General features: G+C 47.6%; 1 protein-coding gene across 1 annotated transcript in view; it reads left to right on the top strand.

Moving 5' to 3' along the window:
- The first annotated feature begins 10488 nt into the window (after nt 1-10488).
- MPP1 (MAGUK p55 scaffold protein 1) overlaps nt 10489-19581 on the top strand; it is a 14834-nt gene continuing 5741 nt past the window's right edge. The window contains exons 1-6 of the mRNA XM_040467131.1: nt 10489-10658; nt 10830-10908; nt 11797-11882; nt 16022-16090; nt 17409-17605; nt 19010-19116. Coding sequence (XP_040323065.1) covers nt 10539-10658; nt 10830-10908; nt 11797-11882; nt 16022-16090; nt 17409-17605; nt 19010-19116 — 658 coding nt within the window. The 5' untranslated portion in view covers nt 10489-10538. The remainder of the gene's footprint in view (nt 10659-10829; nt 10909-11796; nt 11883-16021; nt 16091-17408; nt 17606-19009; nt 19117-19581) is intronic.

The raw sequence follows: 19581 nt of genomic DNA, 5'->3' as shown, positions 1-19581 counted from the left end.
TCAGTGAGTGCTAGAATGACCCGGTGGGGGAGACACTATTGTTCTTCAAATGGCAACACAAAATTGGACTTGCCGTTCTCTAGTAGAATATGCACGAAGAGGGAATCGGGGTCTAAAACTACCTGGCTCCCCGTAGGCTTGGATGTGTGATTTTGATTCTCCTCTATAATTGGTTCACTTGGCTGAGCCTTGACTTTTTAATAAAAATCTCCTTATTAAATTTACTCTTGGCAGCTGTGTTGAAGTATAATTAGCCTACATGTAATTCATAAATGCATTTGGTCTGTTCAGTAAGATTTAACAAATGCCTATGATCATGTAACCATCACCAAAATCCTGACATAGAACCCTTTCATTTCTCCAGAAAGTTCCCTGGTGATCCTTTACAGTCTTATAAATGGAATCCAACTGTATCAGGCTCCTGTCACCGAGCCCAACAAGAGCCCCGTATATAACGAAGTGACCCGACTTTGTGTAAACCTCTGTGCTCCTTACGTGCAGGCTTGAGAGATTGCGTGGCTCTTTGAAACAAGGCCCCGTCACTACAAGAGTTATGTTGTGGCGCACCCTTTGAGTAAACAGTTTCTGTGGAGCTGGCAGTTGGTCCCAAAGTACTGCGTATGGGCCTACTGGGTAGCCACTGTGTTTTGGTGTTGTTAAAGGATTTGAAGAAGATGACAGAAGAAACTTGCTAGCTTGCTGAATGGAGTAGCAGCCATATCTGGCAAGGTGTGGACATTGGAGGGAGAATCTCCAATGGTTTCTTCAGGTTCACCTTTCCTCGGGGCTCTACCGTTCACTTGCTGTGTATCCCTGGGCAAGCTGCCGCAGCTGTCTGTGCCTTAGGTTTCTCCTCTGTCAGACACACCTGTGTGGAGGGTTGTGGAGGCAGTGACCTGACGTGATGCGTGTCGAGCGCTTAGAACCGCACAGGGGCATCCTATATGTCCCTAAGAACCGCCTGTCCGGTAGCAGTCAGCACGGCCCCATACTGGTAAGAAGTACGAAAACCTGGGAAGGACTTGTGGGCTGTAACAGAATGCTCAAAATGATGTTGCTGAAGGCCTCGTTTACGGAGAGTGCTTTCTGTAAAAGTTCTCAAGACTCAAAACCTGAAGTTGCACTTCTGATCATAGGCCACATTTAATATTGAAAAAGTCTTGCCAAAAAATAATTTTGCAATAGGTTTGAACGATGGCCTGTCTCCCATATTGAAGTACATCTCTTTCCTTGGAGAAACTCATAAGCTACCTCTGGCCTTATTCTTTACAGCAGGGCTCATTAGTGATTGTAAATTTGCTCACAGAATTCCTCTTCCATCCTGCTAAAAACAACACTTTTCCCATGAAGTAGTATGCCGAAAATCCCTCAACATTCGCTTGGGCGTCTCCCGTGATGAAAAATGACCTAACATAGGTCAGGCTACGGGTGAGCTTCCACTAAGATCTATTCTTTTTAATGTTTATTTATTTTTGAGAGAAAGCACGCAAGCAGAGGGGGAGCAGAGACAGAGGGGGGGCAGAGGATGCAAAGTGGGCTCTGCGCGCTGATAGCACAGAGCCCGACACAGGGCTTGAACTCATGAGCCGTGAGACCATGTCCTGAGCCGAAGCCGGATGCCCCTAAAATCTGTCGATTCTTAGGCAGCAGATGCATTAGTCCACACTGGTCGTCCTTGGCTATGATGTAGTCTTGTTGATCGCCTACTGTGTGTGGACCTGGTTCTGGGGCTGAGGAGTCAACGATGAAGGCCACAGAGGCAGGCAGGTGTAGGGCACTGCGAAGCTGCCAGACCTTGAGTCTTGGGGTATCTAGGATGTAATTGGTGAACAGCGCTCCAGGCGGGCGGGAACTGCTTGTGTGAAGCCATTGAGGTTCTTGTTGAGTAACACTTTGAGTCTGATCATTCTCTGTCGTGAAAAGTAATACACCCCCCTACTTGTGACAATCAAAAAATGTCTTGATACACTGTGAAATGTCCCCTGGGGAAAGGGAAACAAAATCAGTTGAAATTTCACGGATGCAGAGATTTTATCCGTAAGTAGTGAATTGCTCATACCTCCTAAAAAAGGAGGACCCTGGGGGTGGAGCGTAAGAAGGCAGGAGTGAGCACATCTCCAGCAGCGGCTGGGGGGAGGGGAAGTCACCCCAGGGTGGGGAACAGGAAGAAAAACTCTGAATTAGGGAACCAGAGTACAACTTTCATAATATGGAAGTTTCTCTTCTGATTGTTCACTTTTTCCTTTTCCTTTATATAAAGAAATATACATGAACCAAAAACATATGTAGGTCTTTGCTCAAAAGTCACCCTCCTTGCAAGGGAAGAAGCCTTTGCCTCTATACACAGTACACTGGGTAGATAAAGCACACTGGAAAAGGATCTTTAGACACTTGGCCTTTGGATTGATTGATGTATGTGTTCTCGAATGATTTAGTGCCTGAGAAACAGTGTCCCTAGTTAATGCCTGATTTTTAAGATAGTACTTGGCCAGAAACTCCTGGCTCTAGGCCTTTCTCTCCCCAGTTCTTCTCCAGCTCTTGTCATTTGTGGTAAAAGTGCTGATTTCTGTCTAATACTTTACAGCACTCTTGATTTTCTCAGTTTCTCTCTTTTTTTTTAAATTTTTACAAAACGTTTATTTTTGTGAGAGACAGAGCATGAGCAGGTGAAGGGCAGAGAGAGAGGGAGACACAGGATCTGAAGCAGTCTCCAGGCTCTTTTTAAGTTTATTTATTTATTTTGAGAGATGGAGAAAGTGTGGGTGGGGGAGGGAGGGAGGGAGGGAGGGAGGGAGGGAGGGAGAGAGAGAGAGAGAGAGAGAGAGAGAGAGAGAGAGAGAATCCCAAGCAGTCTCTGCGCCGTTGGTGCAGAGTCCGATGCAGGGTTCGAACTCAAGAACCTGTGAGTTCATGACCTGGACTGAAACCAAGAGTTGGACGCTTAACTGACTGAGCCACCCAGAGGCCCGTCCTGTTTGTTTTTCTGCCCCAAATTGGAAGCGGATCCTGCCCAGGCTGGAGTGGGTGTTTGCACACACCCCCCCCCCCCCCCACCATAGTCTGCCCTCTGGTGATGGCTTGCCTTCTTCGCCTGGCCTTCTAAGTCTCCATGTGAAAGCAGTTGGCAAAGAGCCTAACAGTAGGCTGAACAAATGTTTGTCCTCTCCTACGTTCAGTGTCACTCTTAATCCGATTGTTTGGATGAAAAACTTTAGTTGTCCCAGTTTTATTGCCCCGCCCCCCACACTGGCCACCCCCCGACCGCCACCCCCGCCAAGTGCCAAGTTTGTTTTTCATCTCTTTTTAAATCCCAGCTTCCTTTGACCAGCTGCCTGTGCCCTTTGAACCCTGCTGCAGATGTTTCCTCCGAAGGGGCTTTCAGAGCAGCGGGGCGTTAGCACTCCCACAGTTTGGATAATGAAAGGCCAAAAGGCTGCAGAGCAAAGGCCAGACATGGAGCCGTGGGTGGGTGTTTATGCCCCAATTTCTCCAGAATCCGAGCGGTCGAGCAGTCGTCTTTAACCGGAGCCGCTCCCACCGTGCCCATCCTAGCCCTGGGGCCTCCCATGTGCACAAGAGAGGAGGGTGGTGATTTTTAAGGTTGAAGTGAACCCTGCAAAATGGAATGTAGCACGTTTGACTTTAGTATTTGTTCAACGTGACTCGTGTCACCTAGCAATCGCATGGTGGTGGTGACGGGGGGGTAGTAGTGGCCCAAAAAACAGCAGCACGTGCCTTGGGAGTGATTCATGTCATCAGTGAGTGTTGAGCAAGCTCCCTAAATTAGAGCCAGGCAGAGTTCTAGGTGCCCGGGACCCAAGAGTGAGTAAAATGAACACCCCTGCCTGTGTGGTACTTGTCTTGCAGCTTGAGGAGACAAAATAAACAGAAGGGACAGACAAATCTCTGTCTCAAAGTGGAATGTATTACCAGCTGTGGAAACAAGAAACGTTGGAGCAAATCAGGGACCAGGACACAAGCCTGCTCCGTGGCAGACGAGTGGATGACCCGGTGGGACAGGACCGCAATTTCATCGGTCAGTCTTAGGCACGTCCATTACCCTGAGGCGAAGGCAGCCTCCTTCCCTTTCTCCTGAGTTCAGTCTGGGCCAGTTGTGTAGCAGGAGGACTGCAACGCGGCCTCATCGGGCGGAACTTCTGTCTGAGTCCTGGTTCCTCTGTCTTTGCGTCCCACTGAAGAGCAGACCGCTCCTTGGTCTGCCCCTAGGACTTCCTGTCGTCTTCCCCTTCATCCCCCATAGATGCCATCCTCCTCACCATTCAGAAAGCCTTGGTGAAGCTCCATTTCAAAACTTGGTGAAGCTAGTTTTGAACAAAGTTGAAACCTTGTTTTGAGTCCTTTGAGCACATACAGTCTAAGACCATCTTAAACTTGATGGAGGAAATCTTTCCATTTATCATTTATGTTGGATACATGAATGAATGAATGAATGAATGAATGAACGAACGACTTGTCCTTATAGTCATGAGCTGCCAAGGGCAGAGACCATGACTTAAGCATGTGGAGATCTGTACTTCATGGGGTCTCAGCCTCGCAGATTGAATTAAGAAGTCACCTTCACTCTGTGCGTGTGCGTGTGCATGTACAGACGTCAAATGTAAGTGTCTGTCCGTGTGTTGTTGCTCCTACAGTTGTCATGAGGAGACAGACATGAGGGCCGGTCAGAGGAATTTGCGACATGAGGTTGAGGAGTAGTGTAGGGAACTTCCAAGGAAGACAGGCCCCGGGGAGTGTAGCGTGCGTCTCAGAAGGACAGGGCTGCTCAGTGACAAGTCTGTGGTGGGGAACATCGCACTTTGCTTTTAGAAGCCTTACTGTTGCAAGTTGGTTCTTTAGTTAGCACGTTCGACATTTCCGTTTATCTTCGTCATCGTTTGCAACTTCTGGGCGAGTGCGAGAGTGACTCTTAGTCATCTCGAAGAACATCTTGATGGATAAGCACATTTGAAAGACCAACCTTTGGGATGGCAGCTCTTGGACTTTTCTGACTGGAATGTGTTCTGCCTCTGGTAAGCTCTGCTGAGTCCTTAACTTAAAGGCTGACGCGTTCAAAAACGATCTTTGTAATATAGCTGAATAAGAACAACATGAGGTGAGTGCCAGTTTATCTGCCTGTTCTAGGTACACGACCGTGTAGGCTTCTTCCCCTTTCAAAGGTCAGTTTGTGTTCTCTGGACTAAGACTTTCTAATCTGTTGTCGCTTAGAGCGTTCTGCAGGGGCCGTGGAGTCTGGAAACCAAGGTGAATCATCGTAAGCAGTTTATTGGTGTTACATTACAGCACACAATAAAAGAACACGATCCGTGTTTCCTGACTTTATGGCCACCTGTAAACCACTGTGCTTAGCAACGCGCATAAACGGTAGCTGCTGATAAACCCGTGGAATGATTGCCTGAGTTTAGTTTTCAGCCCCATGGGTAATAGTGGTCAAAAATCAATAAATGAGGGTCAAGGAAAGTCCTGGGTTCTATTTTGGACTCGGAGGCCCGACATGCGAGATTGCAGCCTGTCGTGTTTTCACCGTGGCCGTGGTCAGAGGGCCTTCGGTTCCTCACCCCCCACATCCCTCCTGTAACATGCAGGGTGAAAATGTACAGACAGCGCCGGCGATTAATTTGTGAAAGGGATTCTTCCTTCCAACTTGGCACTGCTTCGCCTCTGATTTGCTGAATCCACCTACTTGAAATATTTAATGCCTCACCCTGTTGTGTGGACTGTGGCAGCAGCTGTTCAGCTTTGAAGAGGCTTAACCACACCGTCCCAGGTCACCACGGGCTGTGCTTTGGGGACCTGTTTGATCACCGTGTATCGTGGCCTCTGACTTTCCTGTCCCAGAACACGAATGGGGATCTGAAGACCAATCGTGTACGCTGCATACTTGTCAAGGACCTGTCACCGGTACCCATTCTTCGGTACCAGGCTTTCTCAGAGTTCTTTGGTTGCAGATGGGCGCTGCTTGCCCGCCACTTTGCTACTTATTTTATCCAAAGAAGTTCAGTTCTATCTACTGGGAGTTCAGTCGTAGTACAGTATGAAAACCACACAGTTGACATCGGTACGACGTATGTGTGTAGTTGTGTCCTATTTTGTCATGTGTGCATGTGTATAACCACCGCCTCCACCATCAAGGTGCAGAACCGCTCTGTCACCACATTGCTCCTCATTCTTACTGTCGCCCTGACCTTGGCAGCCACTGATCTGTTCTCCATCTCTGTAATTTTTCATCTCAAAAATGTTATTTAGAGCTCCTGGGTGGCTCAGTCATTAAGCATCTGACTTTAGCTTAGGTTGTGATCTCATGGTTCATGAGTTCAAGCCCTGCTTCCAGTGAGCATGTGCCCTGCTTCCGGTGAGCCCCGCTTCTCTCCCTCTCCCTCTCCCCCCCTCATTCCCTTGTACCCCCTTCAAAAAAATGTTATGTAAATGGATTCATAGAATATGCAACCTTTTGAGATTGGCTTTTTTTCACTCGTCAGAGTGCCTTCGTTCCTTGTCATTGCTGAGACATGTTTCGTGGTACGGATGTGCTGCGGTCATGTGTTGAACGGCTTAGCCAATTATAGGCCATTCTGGTTGTTTCCACGTTTTGGCTATTAGGCGTAAAGTTGTTATAAGGCTTCACATACAAGTTTTGTGTGAACATTTCTATAGGGGTGACGTGGCTGGGTTGTAAAGTGGTTGTTTCATTTAAAAACATTTTTTTTTAATTTTTAAATTTTATCTTATTTTATTATGTCTTGTGGGTTTTTTAAGAAAGTCCCTAACTCTCTTGTGAAATGGCTGTGCGATTTTACACTCCCATCAGCAAGGATGAGAGATTCCGTTCTCTGCGTCCTCACGGGCATCTAGTGTCATCTGTGTTTTATGTTAGCTCATCCCTTGCCGTTCCTCCTTATTTATCTTCCTTAGTGAAATATTTCTTCCTGTCTTTGGCCCTTTTAGGGGAAAGGATAGCAAATAATTTGTGATTGTTTTAAACAACTACACCCAGGCCTCGTGCAGTGCTGCCAGCATCGGGTGCGGTCCTGCGCCCCGAGTGTGCGCACCCCGGGCCCGTGGTGGCGGAAGCTTTCCTCTTGCCTTCATGGTTTGCCGTGAGCCCGCCTCGCCCCCGAAAGACAGAAACACGCGTCGTTTCTCCGCTACGACTTTCGTGGTCCCGTTGGCACTGCTGGATGTACCTTCTTCTCGGCTCGGGTTTGCCTCTCTGCACCGTGGCCATCACCGTGTCCCCGCGGCAGCGGCGGGGAGTCTGGTCGGGCATCCCTCAGTCCCCTCCGTAGAGATGATGCACGGAGTTTTGGCTCCTGTGTGGTCAGCACAGTTGATCACGGCTGCTACCGAAAGACCCAGGGAAGTCTGGAATTTCGCACCGGGGCACCCGCCGTGTCCTCTCTTCCACATCTTGAATGCTCCAGAACGGGATGCGTTGACCATTTTTTAATTAGATTGTTTTTTTAGTTTTTCTTAATATTCCAGTTACCATACAGTGCAATATCAGCTTCAGGTATACAATATAGTGACGCTACACTTCCATACGACAGCTGGTGCTCCTCACAAGCCCTCCTTCATCCCCATCACCTGTCTCACCCATCCCCCACATCCCCTCTGGGAACCATCAGTCTTCTCTATAGGGTTTTTTTCTTCAAGTTTTTAATTAATTAATTTTATTTTCTATTTTTAGAGAATGCAAGCAGGGGAGAGGGGTGGAGGGAGGGAGCGAGGCCCCACGCTTGCCCCAAGTTATCCAGCTGTTTGTTAAAAGACTCAGGGACTCCAATCCAGTTTGTGTATAATTGCTGTTGTTTACGTCTGTCTCCAACACAGCTCGTACATATATAAGCACATATGAATATATTCATTGTGTTCACTGTGCTGATGATAGCATACCTTTCATCTCTCTGGTTTTTTTAGTGAATAACATGTCTTCAAGATTAACCTTGGAACCTCCTTTTCATTGCTACGTACTGTGTGCACTGTTAACCGTACGTGCCGTGCGCACTGTTAACTGTGTTGTTAGCCATGGCCTGGAGAGTTCTGCACTCCCAGGTGTCATAAGTCCATATGTTTTCTAAATACCAACCTATCGTCCCCAATTCTGTTTGAATAGCGGTAATGAGTCTGTGGCCACGCCGCCCCGGACGCACCGATCTCTTCCCAGCAGTGGTGCTGAAGGGTCATATGACATAGAGGTCGTGTGAGCTTTTTGAAGTTTCAGTTGCTACACAGGCAGTTTCTCTTTCTCAGCACTTCCGTCTTTCGAGGCCCCCCAGTAAATAACACTCCTTCAAGCCTCACCATCTCATCGGAGTTTCTGATGACCTCTTAGGATAAGGTAAATTAAAATTAAAATATCAGGGGTGCCTGGGTGGCTCAGTGGGCTGAGCGTCTGACTCTTGACTTCGGCTCAGGTCATGATCTCACTGTTCGTGAGTTCGAGCTCCAAGTTGGGCCCCATGCTGACAGTGCAGAGCCTGCTTGGGATGCTTTCTCCCTCTCTCTGCCCTAACCCTGCGTGTGCTCTCTCTCTCTCTCGCTCTCTCTCTCTCTCTCTGTCTCTCTCTCTCTCTCTCAAAATAAATAAATTTAAATTATAAAGACTAAATTAACATACCACCCACAAGCCTGTCCCCTCTGATCTTCTAGCCCTTTTCCCTCCAGGGCCTGGGCCCAGGAGGAAGTGAGTGAATGAGTCTCCATCTCGATGGAGACACTCCCACCAGGGGATATTTCCGCTTCTGCTACCCCACAAACTGGATGACGAGGCATGCCCCTCACACCACCCCCATCTCGGGAAAATCTCCCTTAGTATGTCTGAGGGGCCCCCCAGGTGTAGCTGGCATGTTTTTGCTCTCCATTTTGAGCTTGGACTCAAATAGTCAATTGGCCCTTTTGTAAACCAAGCTCAGGCCTGTCCCTCCTCCTCTAGCTGGCCATGCTGTTTTTGATTTACTGTTTCATCTGGGGTGGGTGGAGGGCACCGTCGGAGGTTTCCACTTGACCTTCCCCACTGTCACATGTCTTACCACAAGTTCTGGGCCACTTCAACATTAGCAGATTAGACACCTGAGGAAGAAGCAGCAAAGGAGGCTGAGAGATTCACCCACGTTGCACACTCGCTGCTGTGTGGTATCAGTAATGGCTACGTGCGTCCATTCATCCTACCGTTAATGGACTTGGGAGGTCCTTCCAGATTCGGGCTTTTAAGAATAGTGCCGCTCTGAGAAGGGAACACCACCATTTCCGTGGGATTCCTGCCAAAAATGTACGACCTCAACCCAATTATGAAAAAACACAGGGCAGAACCAAAACTGAGAGCCTACAAAACAATAGGCCTGTCCTCTTAAAAAATGTTAAGGTCACGAAAGACCGAGAAAGACTGAGGAGCTTTTCCAAGTTAAGGGAGGCCAAAGCTTGTGCAAACTGAATGCGGTGCACGGTTCTGGCTCCTGGTCTGGGGAAGAATATATATAGCCTTAAAAGACATTATTGGGACAGCTGATAAAATTTTAATAGAAACTGAGGACCAGGTATAGTATTGTATCAATGCTAAATTTGCGTTTTTCAGAAAGTTTTTGTTCTTAGAAAATACACAAACCTTTATGGGTTAAGGAGCATGATATCTTCAGATTATGGTCAAATGGTTCAAAAAATTAAATTGTACAGCATTTTTTTTTTTTTTACAAAATAATGCTATGATGACGTCACTGTCCACATCTTTTGGTGCCCGTGGCATGTGGCCACACATCTGTGTTGAAAGGTTCGGACACGGACCACGCGTCTGCACTTTCTATTCCATTCCATTGGTCCGTTGTCTGTCCTCCTGCCGATGCCATGCTGAGTGCCTTACTGTCTGGTGGCACCAGTCATCTGGCTTTGCTGTTGTCAAGATGGGGGGAACGGGGTCACAGTGGAGGTGTCATCATGGGATGGCAGGAGGGGTGGCGGCAACCTCACGTAGAGGGACCCCTCAGGTTAAGCGGTATCGTCGTAGGCCGAGGGCTAAGCCTAATTCTCTAGTCCCGATAGAACTTCCTGTTTGTAGCCAAAGAAATGATTTGTGAGAGGCTAATGCTAACGCGAATCATACTTACTGCAGCCTGATGCAAAGCATCAGGCTGTTTGAACGAATCCCACCTCGGGTCTTCGCTATAGACACCATGGGTGCACAGCCCTCCCCGCGGCCTCGGTGGCGGTGTGCCTTAGAAATCAGAATTTTGTGAATTGTATTACACCTCATTACAGCCCCAGCAGGGTCCTGGGCAGCACCCTGGGCATTAAACACCTTAACGCGTCTGCAGCCGACCAGATGAGCACGTCTGTTAAGTCGGATGATAGCATTTACAAATAGCCTCACGTCACTCCTGGTGAGGGACACCAAGCTTATGCAATAACCATTGGTTTGCGGAGCCCTTTGGATTGTAGAGTTGCAGTTCCAGAGTGATGGTGGGCCTTCGCCGCTGACTTGACGCATTGTTGTTTTGACCCGACAGGCTGCGTCACATCAGGCGAGCGCCATGACGGAGGACATGTACACCAACGGCTGCGCCGCCCCAGGCAGCCCTGCCCAGGCCAAGGGGCAGGACGTGAGGAAGGTGCGACTCATCCAGTTCGAGAAGGTCACAGAAGAGCCCATGGTAATCCCTTGTCCTGTTCTAGCCCACCGCTTACTCTCGACCCCTTGAGCCCCCAGGCCACAAGAGGACGATGAACGATCTTCCTCTGCAGAGATCCTCCTAAATCATCCTACGGATAAGCTCAGAAAGAGCTGCAAATAAAGCTTGCTGTCCCCTGTGTCCTCCTTGCAGGGAATCACCCTGAAGCTGAATGACAAGCAGTCCTGTACAGTGGCCAGAATTCTTCACGGTGGCATGATTCACAGACAAGGTAACTATGGGGGCCCTGGGCAGTGCTTCAGTCAGAGAACCATCGACATGCCAGTCAGTGCTGGGGGGCTGGAGGCTTACAGCCTTTACAGTGGGGAGCGTGTGTGTGTGTGAGACAGGAGATTTTTTTGTGGCTTAATAACTGGCTCTGTAACTGTGTTATAAGACCTTTGTATGAACTGCCCAGTGCCACTGTCTCTCCCTCTGAGCATTCTTGCACACCTCTTTACGCCAATACTTTTCACCCAATATTTGACCGGTTAACTACATGCAGCCCATTGCATTGCACTGCGAAAATAGAATTTAGACAAATAATCAGAAGTAACCATTGTGTCTCCTTAATGTGAAGGTGCCGTCAGTTTTCAGATGCATCATTGAGTCAAAGCTATTTGGGAGGTTGGTGAGAGAACATTAAAATATGACCTGTTTTTAGTAGCGGATGATAACCTGTATTTGCCCACCTGATTCATCCCACGCTTTGAACCCTACCTTTTTCTGTTCAGTTAGAACTTTTGTTTTGTATCTAGGGTGGCACAAATATTGGTAATTACTCTTCACATAGAATCTAACCGTTGATGAACTTTACCATTAGGTAGAACAACAAAGAAACATTAAACTTGCTGTGGATGAAGTGCTTTTATTCAGCTTGACCAGGGAGGACGAGGTCATACTAAACTGTCGAGTGCTCGCCTTGATACGTCCCTCAAGGGACTCAAAAGAACCATTCCCTTCCCGCAATCTTGAATATTCTCAACCCTGAGTGTTTTACACAGTCTGTTGTAGAACAATGCTGTAGGTCGTGGTTTCTTTTTTGCGGTATCTTGAGTTATATTGACAGCTCTTGTTTTAATGTTTATTCCTTGTGGACTGATTTTTCATTTCGTGGTAGGCTCCCTTCACGTCGGGGATGAGATCCTGGAAATCAATGGCACAAACGTGACTAATCACTCAGTAGATCAGCTGCAGAAGGCGATGGTGGGTATAGTCTCTGCCGTTGTCTTTGTGAAGTGTGGAACCACATTGGTGTCTGCGTACATGAGTTTATTGTCAAGTCTTTGTACTCCTTGAGGGGACTCGTACCACTGCTAGTCTTTATTCTGTGCAACAAATGACAGTTCTTTGCTTTCATTTAGTAACTTTCTAAACCAAGGCAAATAACCCCGAGTGTCTATCTAGAAAGAACACTGGAGTGGGTGTCAGAAAGCTTTGGTCTTTGATGGCAGCTCTGAAATCCTGCTCTACTTTATTCTAGCCATGATTTTGAGCAGGTAAATTAACCTCTCTAAGTCATCTGTAAAATGAAGATAGGAATCCCTATTCGTGGATTTGTTTTCTTTAAAAAAAAAAAAAAAAACTTTTAAATGTTTTTTATTTTTGAGAGAGAGAGTGAGAGCCTGAGAAGGAGAGGAGCAGAGAGAGGGGAGACACAGAATCCGCAGCAGGCTTCAGGCTCTGAGCTGTCAGTACAGAGCCCGACACGGGGCTCAAACCCACAAACCGCGAGATCATGACCCGAGCTGAAGTCGGACGCCCAACTGACTGAGCCACCCAGGTGCCCATCATGGATTTGTTATAAACGGTGGTGGGATATTATAAATGAAAAGTTGAGGGGCATCTGGCTGGTCCAATGAGAAGAGCCTGTGACTCTTGATCTTAGAGTTGTGAGTTTGAGCCCCACGTTGGGCATAGACATTACTTTTTTTTTTTTTAATTTTTTTTAACGTTTATTTATTTTTGAGACAGAGAGAGACAGAGCATGAATGGGGGAGGGTCAGAGAGAGGGAGACACAGAATCCGAAGCAGGCTCCAGGCTCGGAGCTGTCAGCACAGAGCCCGACGTGGGGCTCGAACTCATGGACTGCGAGATCATGACCTGAGCCGAAGTCGGCCGCTTAACCAACTGAGCCACCCAGGCGCCCCACACATTACTTTAAAAAAACAAAAATCGGGGGGGGCGCCTGGGTGGCTCAGTGGGGCGCCTGGGTGGCTCAGTCGGTTGCATGTCTGACTTCGGCTCAGGTCATGATCTCACGGTCTGCGAGTTCGAGCCCCGCGTCGGGCTCTGTGCTGACAGCCCAGAGCCTGGAGCCTGCTTCGGATTCTGTGTTTCCCTCTCTCTCTGCCCCTAACCCACTCACATTCTGCCTCTGTCTCTCTCAAAAATGAATAAACATTTAAAAATAATAATTAAAAAAAAATCGGGGCGCCTGGGTGGCTCAGTCAGTTGAGTGTCTAACTTCAGCTCAGGTCATGATCTCACATTCCGTGAGTTCGAGCCCCGCATCGGGCTCTGTACTGACAGCTCGGAGCCTGGAGCCTGCTTCACATTCTGTGTCTCCCTCTCTCTCTGACCCTCCCCTGCTCAGGCTCTGTCTCTCTCTGTCTCAAAAAAATAAATAAAAACATTAAAACAAAAATTTTAAAAAGCCCTCACTTGGACTTCTGCTTCTGACTAAATGAAGTAACAGGGAGCAAATTTACACAGATCCTAATGACAGAACTTCACCATACTTGAGGCAAAAACTGGTAGAGCTGCAAGGAGGAAAAGGCAGATCCAGAATCTGTCCCAGGTCTCAGTCTCTCTCTTTTTAATTTTTTAATGTTTTTATTAATTTTTGAGAGCGTACGCACGTGAGTGGAGGAGGGGCAGAGAGAGAGGGAGACACAGAATCTGAAGCAGGCTCCAGGCTCCGAGCTGTCAGCACGGAGCCCGATGCGGGGCTCAAACTCACGAGAGATCTCTCGACCCATCAAACATAGAAGATATGGTGTCTGCCCACAATGAAATTAAATTAGAAATCAAAAACAGGTATCTGGAAATCCCTAAATACTTAGACATTAAATAAGACACTTCTAAATAACCCATAGGCCAAAGAAGAAATCACAAGGGAAATTAGAAAGTACCTTGAAGCAAATAAAAATGAAAACACAGCATATCTGATTCTGTAGAACGCTGATTGAGCTGTACTGGGGTAGAGGTTTGGATCACAAAACACTTATCTTAAAAAACAAGAAAGTTCACAATCTGTGGCCTCAGATTCCACCTTAAGAAACTGGAAAAAGGCAAACCAATCCAAAGCTAGGAGAAGAAAAGAAATTATTAAACAGTCAGAAATAGATCGGACAGGACCTTGACAAAAGAATGTGGAAGACGAAGGGGGTTATAAAAAGTATCTGTAACTAGATTACTTGTAATTGTGTGTGTGTGTGTGTGTGTGTGTGTGTGTGTGTGTGTGTGTGTGTGTGTACGTACACATTATGAGCTAATTGGAGGATGTGAGGGAACCAGTTCATTACTCTGGAACGTGGTAAACACAGAGAATGATGCCTTTGTCCCTCTGTTCCCTGTATGAACTCTACCACTGGGTAACTCACAGTCCATAAGGGGACAGTATTCCAGCTAGTTCACCAAGTGATGGTTAGAACAGCACCATTTGGCAAGTGCTAAGAAATTAGCGGACTGAGGAGAACAGGTAGGTGAAGAGAGTCTAAAGAGACGGATCACCCACTTGCAGGGTGTGGACTTCATTTGGATCCTGACGCAGACACACGGGGTGAAAGCACGTGCCCACAGGCCCGTGGGGGGTAAGAATGCCACTGCCATCCTGGGGCTGTAAATAGCCCCTTCATTCAGCGGTCTTCGGCACCCTGTGGGGCAGGCCACCTGCTTCCTGCTGGAACGCTGATCCGTGGGGCCCATTCACCCGCTTGTCTGTCATATACGACGTCATCTGGGGCACCTTCCCGCCCAGAGGAAGCAGAACCGAGTGTCCCACGATGGGCAGCACGAGAAGGTTGATGTGTTTCCCCACAGGGCCTCCTCCACAAAGCAGGCTGCTCAGCGATTTGGCCTCATGGTGCTTCTCAGTAAGGCTGGGTGCACTGATTCCTGAGCCTGCAGTGACACGTAAAGCTTCAAAATTTGTGCTTCATTTTGATGTGTGTAAATATAATTGACTACATAGACGGTAATTTGTGCTATGTGGTGAAACATCCCAGAAACAGTAGGCTTGGAAAAATATTTGTTGCACATATGATAGGTAGAAAGTTAATAATTCTAACACTGTAAGAACTTCTAAACTGTGTTATAAAAAGACTTACAGCCAAACAGATAACTAGACAAAGGATATAAGAAAAAAAGCTTTTGAAAAGAGGTTTAACTTTATTTATGGTAATACAATTACAGAATGAAGCAACCATGAAATCCTTTCCACCTGTCAGATTGGCAGAATGTTAGCATAGAATTCTGGCAAGAATAGGGGGAAAGGGCCTCTCATATATTCCTGGTGAGAGTGAAGTCGCTGTAATCTTTTGGAAGAGTAATATGAGGACAGCTTTTAAAATGTTCTCACCCCTTGATTCTGCATTTCTACCATGGTATTTTATTCTATAAAAATCAAAATGCTTTGGGCACTTGGGTGGCTCGGTTGAGCGTCTGACTTTGGCACAGGTCATGATCCCGTGGTTTGGGGGTTTGGGCCCCTCTGTGCTGTCAGCTCAGAGCCTGGAGCCCGCGTCAGGTTCTGTGTCTCCCTCTCTCTCTCTCTGCCCCTCCCCCACTCTGTCAAAAATAAATAAGCATTAAAAAATTTTTTAAATATCAAAATGCAAATCTAGAAGGATATACGTTCAAGGATGTCTATTGTAGCAGATGACAGTGACAAAAAGATTGGCAGCAATCGACATGCCCAGTTGTTGTTAAAAACAAAAATACGTGCATGTGAATATGGACATATGTGTGTAAATATTTGGAAATGTTTTCTTTTGTGTGGAGAAAGGCATGGGTGTATGTGTACCAGGGTTCATTTTAGGTTCACTTTAGGTTCTTTTGGGGACCTTTTGGGGTTGAGTGTAGGGAAGAGGGAAAATCCTTAGTTTTTTCTTCATTATTCTCTGTACGTCTCCAAGTTACACTGGTTTATGGGGCACACAAGACTTCTGTATTGAAGGATGAATTGTCCTACAAAATTTCAAAGTGTGTGGTCAAAATGTGTGTTAGATAAAAACACTTTTTGGGACTTTGAGAGGGGAAATCAGAGTTTTTGAAATCGCAGATCATCCAAGTTAGTTTCCTTACAGTTTTATTTCTCTGCTTTTTTTTTTTTTTTTAATAGAAAGAAACCAAAGGAATGATCTCATTAAAAGTAATTCCCAACCAGCAGAATCGTCTTCCTGCACTACAGGTAGGTGACACCATTTTCTCTGTTGTGTTCTTTGAGATTCGATTGAAGTGATGTGATTCTAAGTTCTCAGTATTTCACGACTGTAGCTGCCTGCTGCTCTCTGAACTAAATTAACATCCATTACAAACAAGCAGACCTTCTTTCTGAGTTGCTTGTTGTAACCGATGTGAAAGGAAAGGGTCATCTCCTTATTCCAAGAGAAGAATGGGCAAAGCAGATGAAGAGGTAATTCAGACGGGGAAAAATACAAATGGCTATTGAACACATGAGAAAATATCCAGTGTCACCAGTCATCAAAAAAACACAAAGTAAACTGTATGCAGTATAATTATTCACAGGCAAATTGGCAAATGTTTTTAAACACAGTGGTTAATGGTGCCAAAGGAAAGCGTCAGTAGTCGAGAGAAAGTGTTCAGATAGGGCCTTGGCATATGATGTTTTGTAACGTTTCTGTCCCGGGTCATTTATGTTATTGTGGCATGATTTTCTTTTTTTTTTTTTTTAATTTTTTAATGTTTATTTTCTTTTTGAGAGAGAGAGACAGAGCGTGAGCAGGGGAGGGGCAGAGAGGGGAGGGGGACACAGAATCCAAAGCAGGCTCCAGGCTGTGAGCTGTCAGCACAGAGTACAACATAGGGCTTGAACCCATGAACCATGAGATCATGACCTGAGCCGAAGTCAGATGCTTATCCAAGTGAGCCACCCAGGTGTCCCTGCAAATTGATTTTTTTTTAAAATTTTTTTTTCAACGTTTATTTATTTTTGGGACAGAGAGAGACAGAGCATGAACAGGGGAGGGGCAGAGAGAGAGGGAGACACAGAATCGGAAACAGGCTCCAGGCTCTGAGCCATCAGCCCAGAGCCCGACGCGGGGCTCGAACTCACGGACCGCGAGATCGTGACCTGGCTGAAGTCGGACGCTTAACCGACTGCGCCACCCAGGTGCCCCCCTGCAAATTGATTTTTATAGTTGCATGGTAATATATACAGTAGGTAGCCATACTTAACTAATTTCCCATTCTTGGAAAATTAGCTTGCTTCCAGTATTTCACTTTTGTAAATAATGCTGTGGTGACTTTTCCACACGTCGTAACTGACAACCTCTGCATAGAAGTGGATTGTGGGTACAAGGGGTATCAGCATTTGGCACATTCCTATTGTTAATTGATGGACTGAGGAAATGTGCATTTCAGATAGTAGCTGCATTGTACTCTAAGACAGACGGATGGACAACTCAGACCAATAACCAGCTTCTGTGTCTCACCTTTGTCGCCTCCCTGTTGTCCCTGCAGTTCTGACCCTTTGCCTCATTTTGCAGATGTTCATGAGAGCGCAGTTTGACTATGACCCCAAAAAGGACCACCTGATCCCTTGCAAGGAGGCGGGGCTGAAGTTTGTCACCGGGGACATCATCAAGATAATCAACAAGGATGACAGTAACTGGTGGCAAGGGCGGGTGGAAGGTTCCTCCAAGGAGTCAGCAGGATTGATCCCTTCCCCTGAGCTACAGGAATGGTGAGCTTTCATACAGGTGGAGTCGGCCACACGAATTATTAGCCGTTTCACAGTTAGAGCAGCAAATGAAATACAGTGTTGACCCTGCGTGGTATTGGCGAAAGGCCCAAATACATCAGCTGTGGCCTCTAGGCCATTCTCCGAGGTAGCACGGTGGGGATAACATGCAGGTCCTCCTCAGGAGGACTCAGTGGCACAGTGGTATTCACACGGGGGACTGTGCTGTAATGGCACGTGCCATCAGTTTACTGGGTGCGACAAGTATTTCTTTTGAAAAGTGACATCGGAGGGAAGTATTGGAGTATTTATTTCTACGTCTACATGTGCATGATACGGGGGCGCAGTGTGCGGTGTGTTTCCATACTGCGGCCCGCTCGTCAGTGTTCAGAAAGCACCGCAGCCAAGAAAGCGAGCCGTTGCTGGGTGGTGCGTGCTGTCTGCTGACAGGTGCGGGCCCCAGGCTCCGGGTCACCTGTCTGAAGACAGCACCCAGTTCACGGTGCCCCACGCGGCGCGCTAGGCACTCCGCACACGCTATGTCCCGCGGGCACAGTGGCCCTGTTCGTAGAGAACAAAGGCTCAGAGCTGGGTGCCGTGCAGACTCACACGGGAATGGCTTCTCAGGTCTCAGTCGCCTCCCATGCCTCTCTGGAGAGTTCTTTTGTGGGCATCCAAATACCTGGTGTTGCAAATGTGTGCAAGAGGGAGGGTCCCCCGCCTCCGCTGCCGCGTCACCCCTCAGTGCAGCCTGGCCGGGCCAGCCAGGCACCTTCCGCCTGTTTCTCGTGGGGCCCTCAGGTTCAAGTGCAAGACTAAAAATGCAGTGTACCGGTTGGCTCATGCACATTTTCCCTCACCACCTCCCTACTGGTCTACACCCTACTCAGCACACACCCAGAGCCTTCTGCTCACCGAGGAGGGGGTGGGGCAGGAGAGCAGGGAGCAGAGAGGCAGCTGAGGGGGTAACTGGCAGAGACAGAGAACAAGAGGCAGGGAGTGGATGTGAGAGACACACAGATTGGAGACAGAGATGACAGAGAGAGATGGGGGAAGCTGGGAGGGAGAGACAAGTGAGGGCTGAGAGACGGAGCGGACGAGGGACACACAGAGCGGTGTGAGAGAGGAAAAGGTCAAGGCCAGCACCAAGTTTTTGGCAGATTGGTCTGGAGGTTTGCTTTGTTTTTCAAGATTTTATTAAAGAATCTCCACACCCAACGTGGGGCTTGAATTCACAACCCCGGGATCAAGAGTCACGTGCTCTACCGAATGAGCCAGCCAGGTGCCCTCGGTCTGGAGGTCTAATGGAGAAGGGGAAGGAGGGTCCCAAGCCCTGCTCTGGGAGAATGGCCCTGGGCCTTTTACACTGAGGTTCCATTGACTTTCTTCATCGCTTTTTCCTGCCAGGCGAGTGGCCAGTGTGGCTCAGTCGGCTCCGAGTGAAGCCCCAAGCTGCAGTCCCTTTGGGAAGAAGAAGAAGTACAAAGACAAGTACCTGGCCAAGCACAGCTCCAGTAAGCTTCCCGGCATCCTCTCCGCGGGCTCCTGGTGGCACAGGGGGGCTGGCGTCCTGCACAGTGGACCATATGTTATATAGAAAGCATGCCGTGTCTTCTGGCTTTCTTGATTACGACCCTCATCTTCCCGGTACATGTACAGGAAGGCTAGAGGTCTGCTCACACCTGCTCATGATCCAGACCTTTCTCACCAAGTCAGTGCCATCAGCCTGGCCCGCTCATGGTCTGAGCAACCCCAGAAAATAGCACGTTTTGCTAAGAACTCATTGCGCCTTTGCTTTTTACCTACCGTGGTAGGTAATAGACTGAAATTACCAATGGGTCCAAGCAGATTGTAGATAACAAATGAATCATAATCTACCATTCAACTCCCGCTGGGAGTGTTCAAAACAAAGACAGGAACGTGAGCAAATCACAGCCTGAAATCACTTCATGTGTCAGGAGCCTACATGGAAGGAGTAG

Source organism: Herpailurus yagouaroundi, unplaced genomic scaffold (assembly GCF_014898765.1).
Source record: "Herpailurus yagouaroundi ecotype Mexico unplaced genomic scaffold, PumYag 67209, whole genome shotgun sequence".
Lineage (NCBI taxonomy): Eukaryota > Metazoa > Chordata > Mammalia > Carnivora > Felidae > Herpailurus > Herpailurus yagouaroundi.
This window is presented reverse-complemented; position numbering and strand designations above follow the sequence as displayed.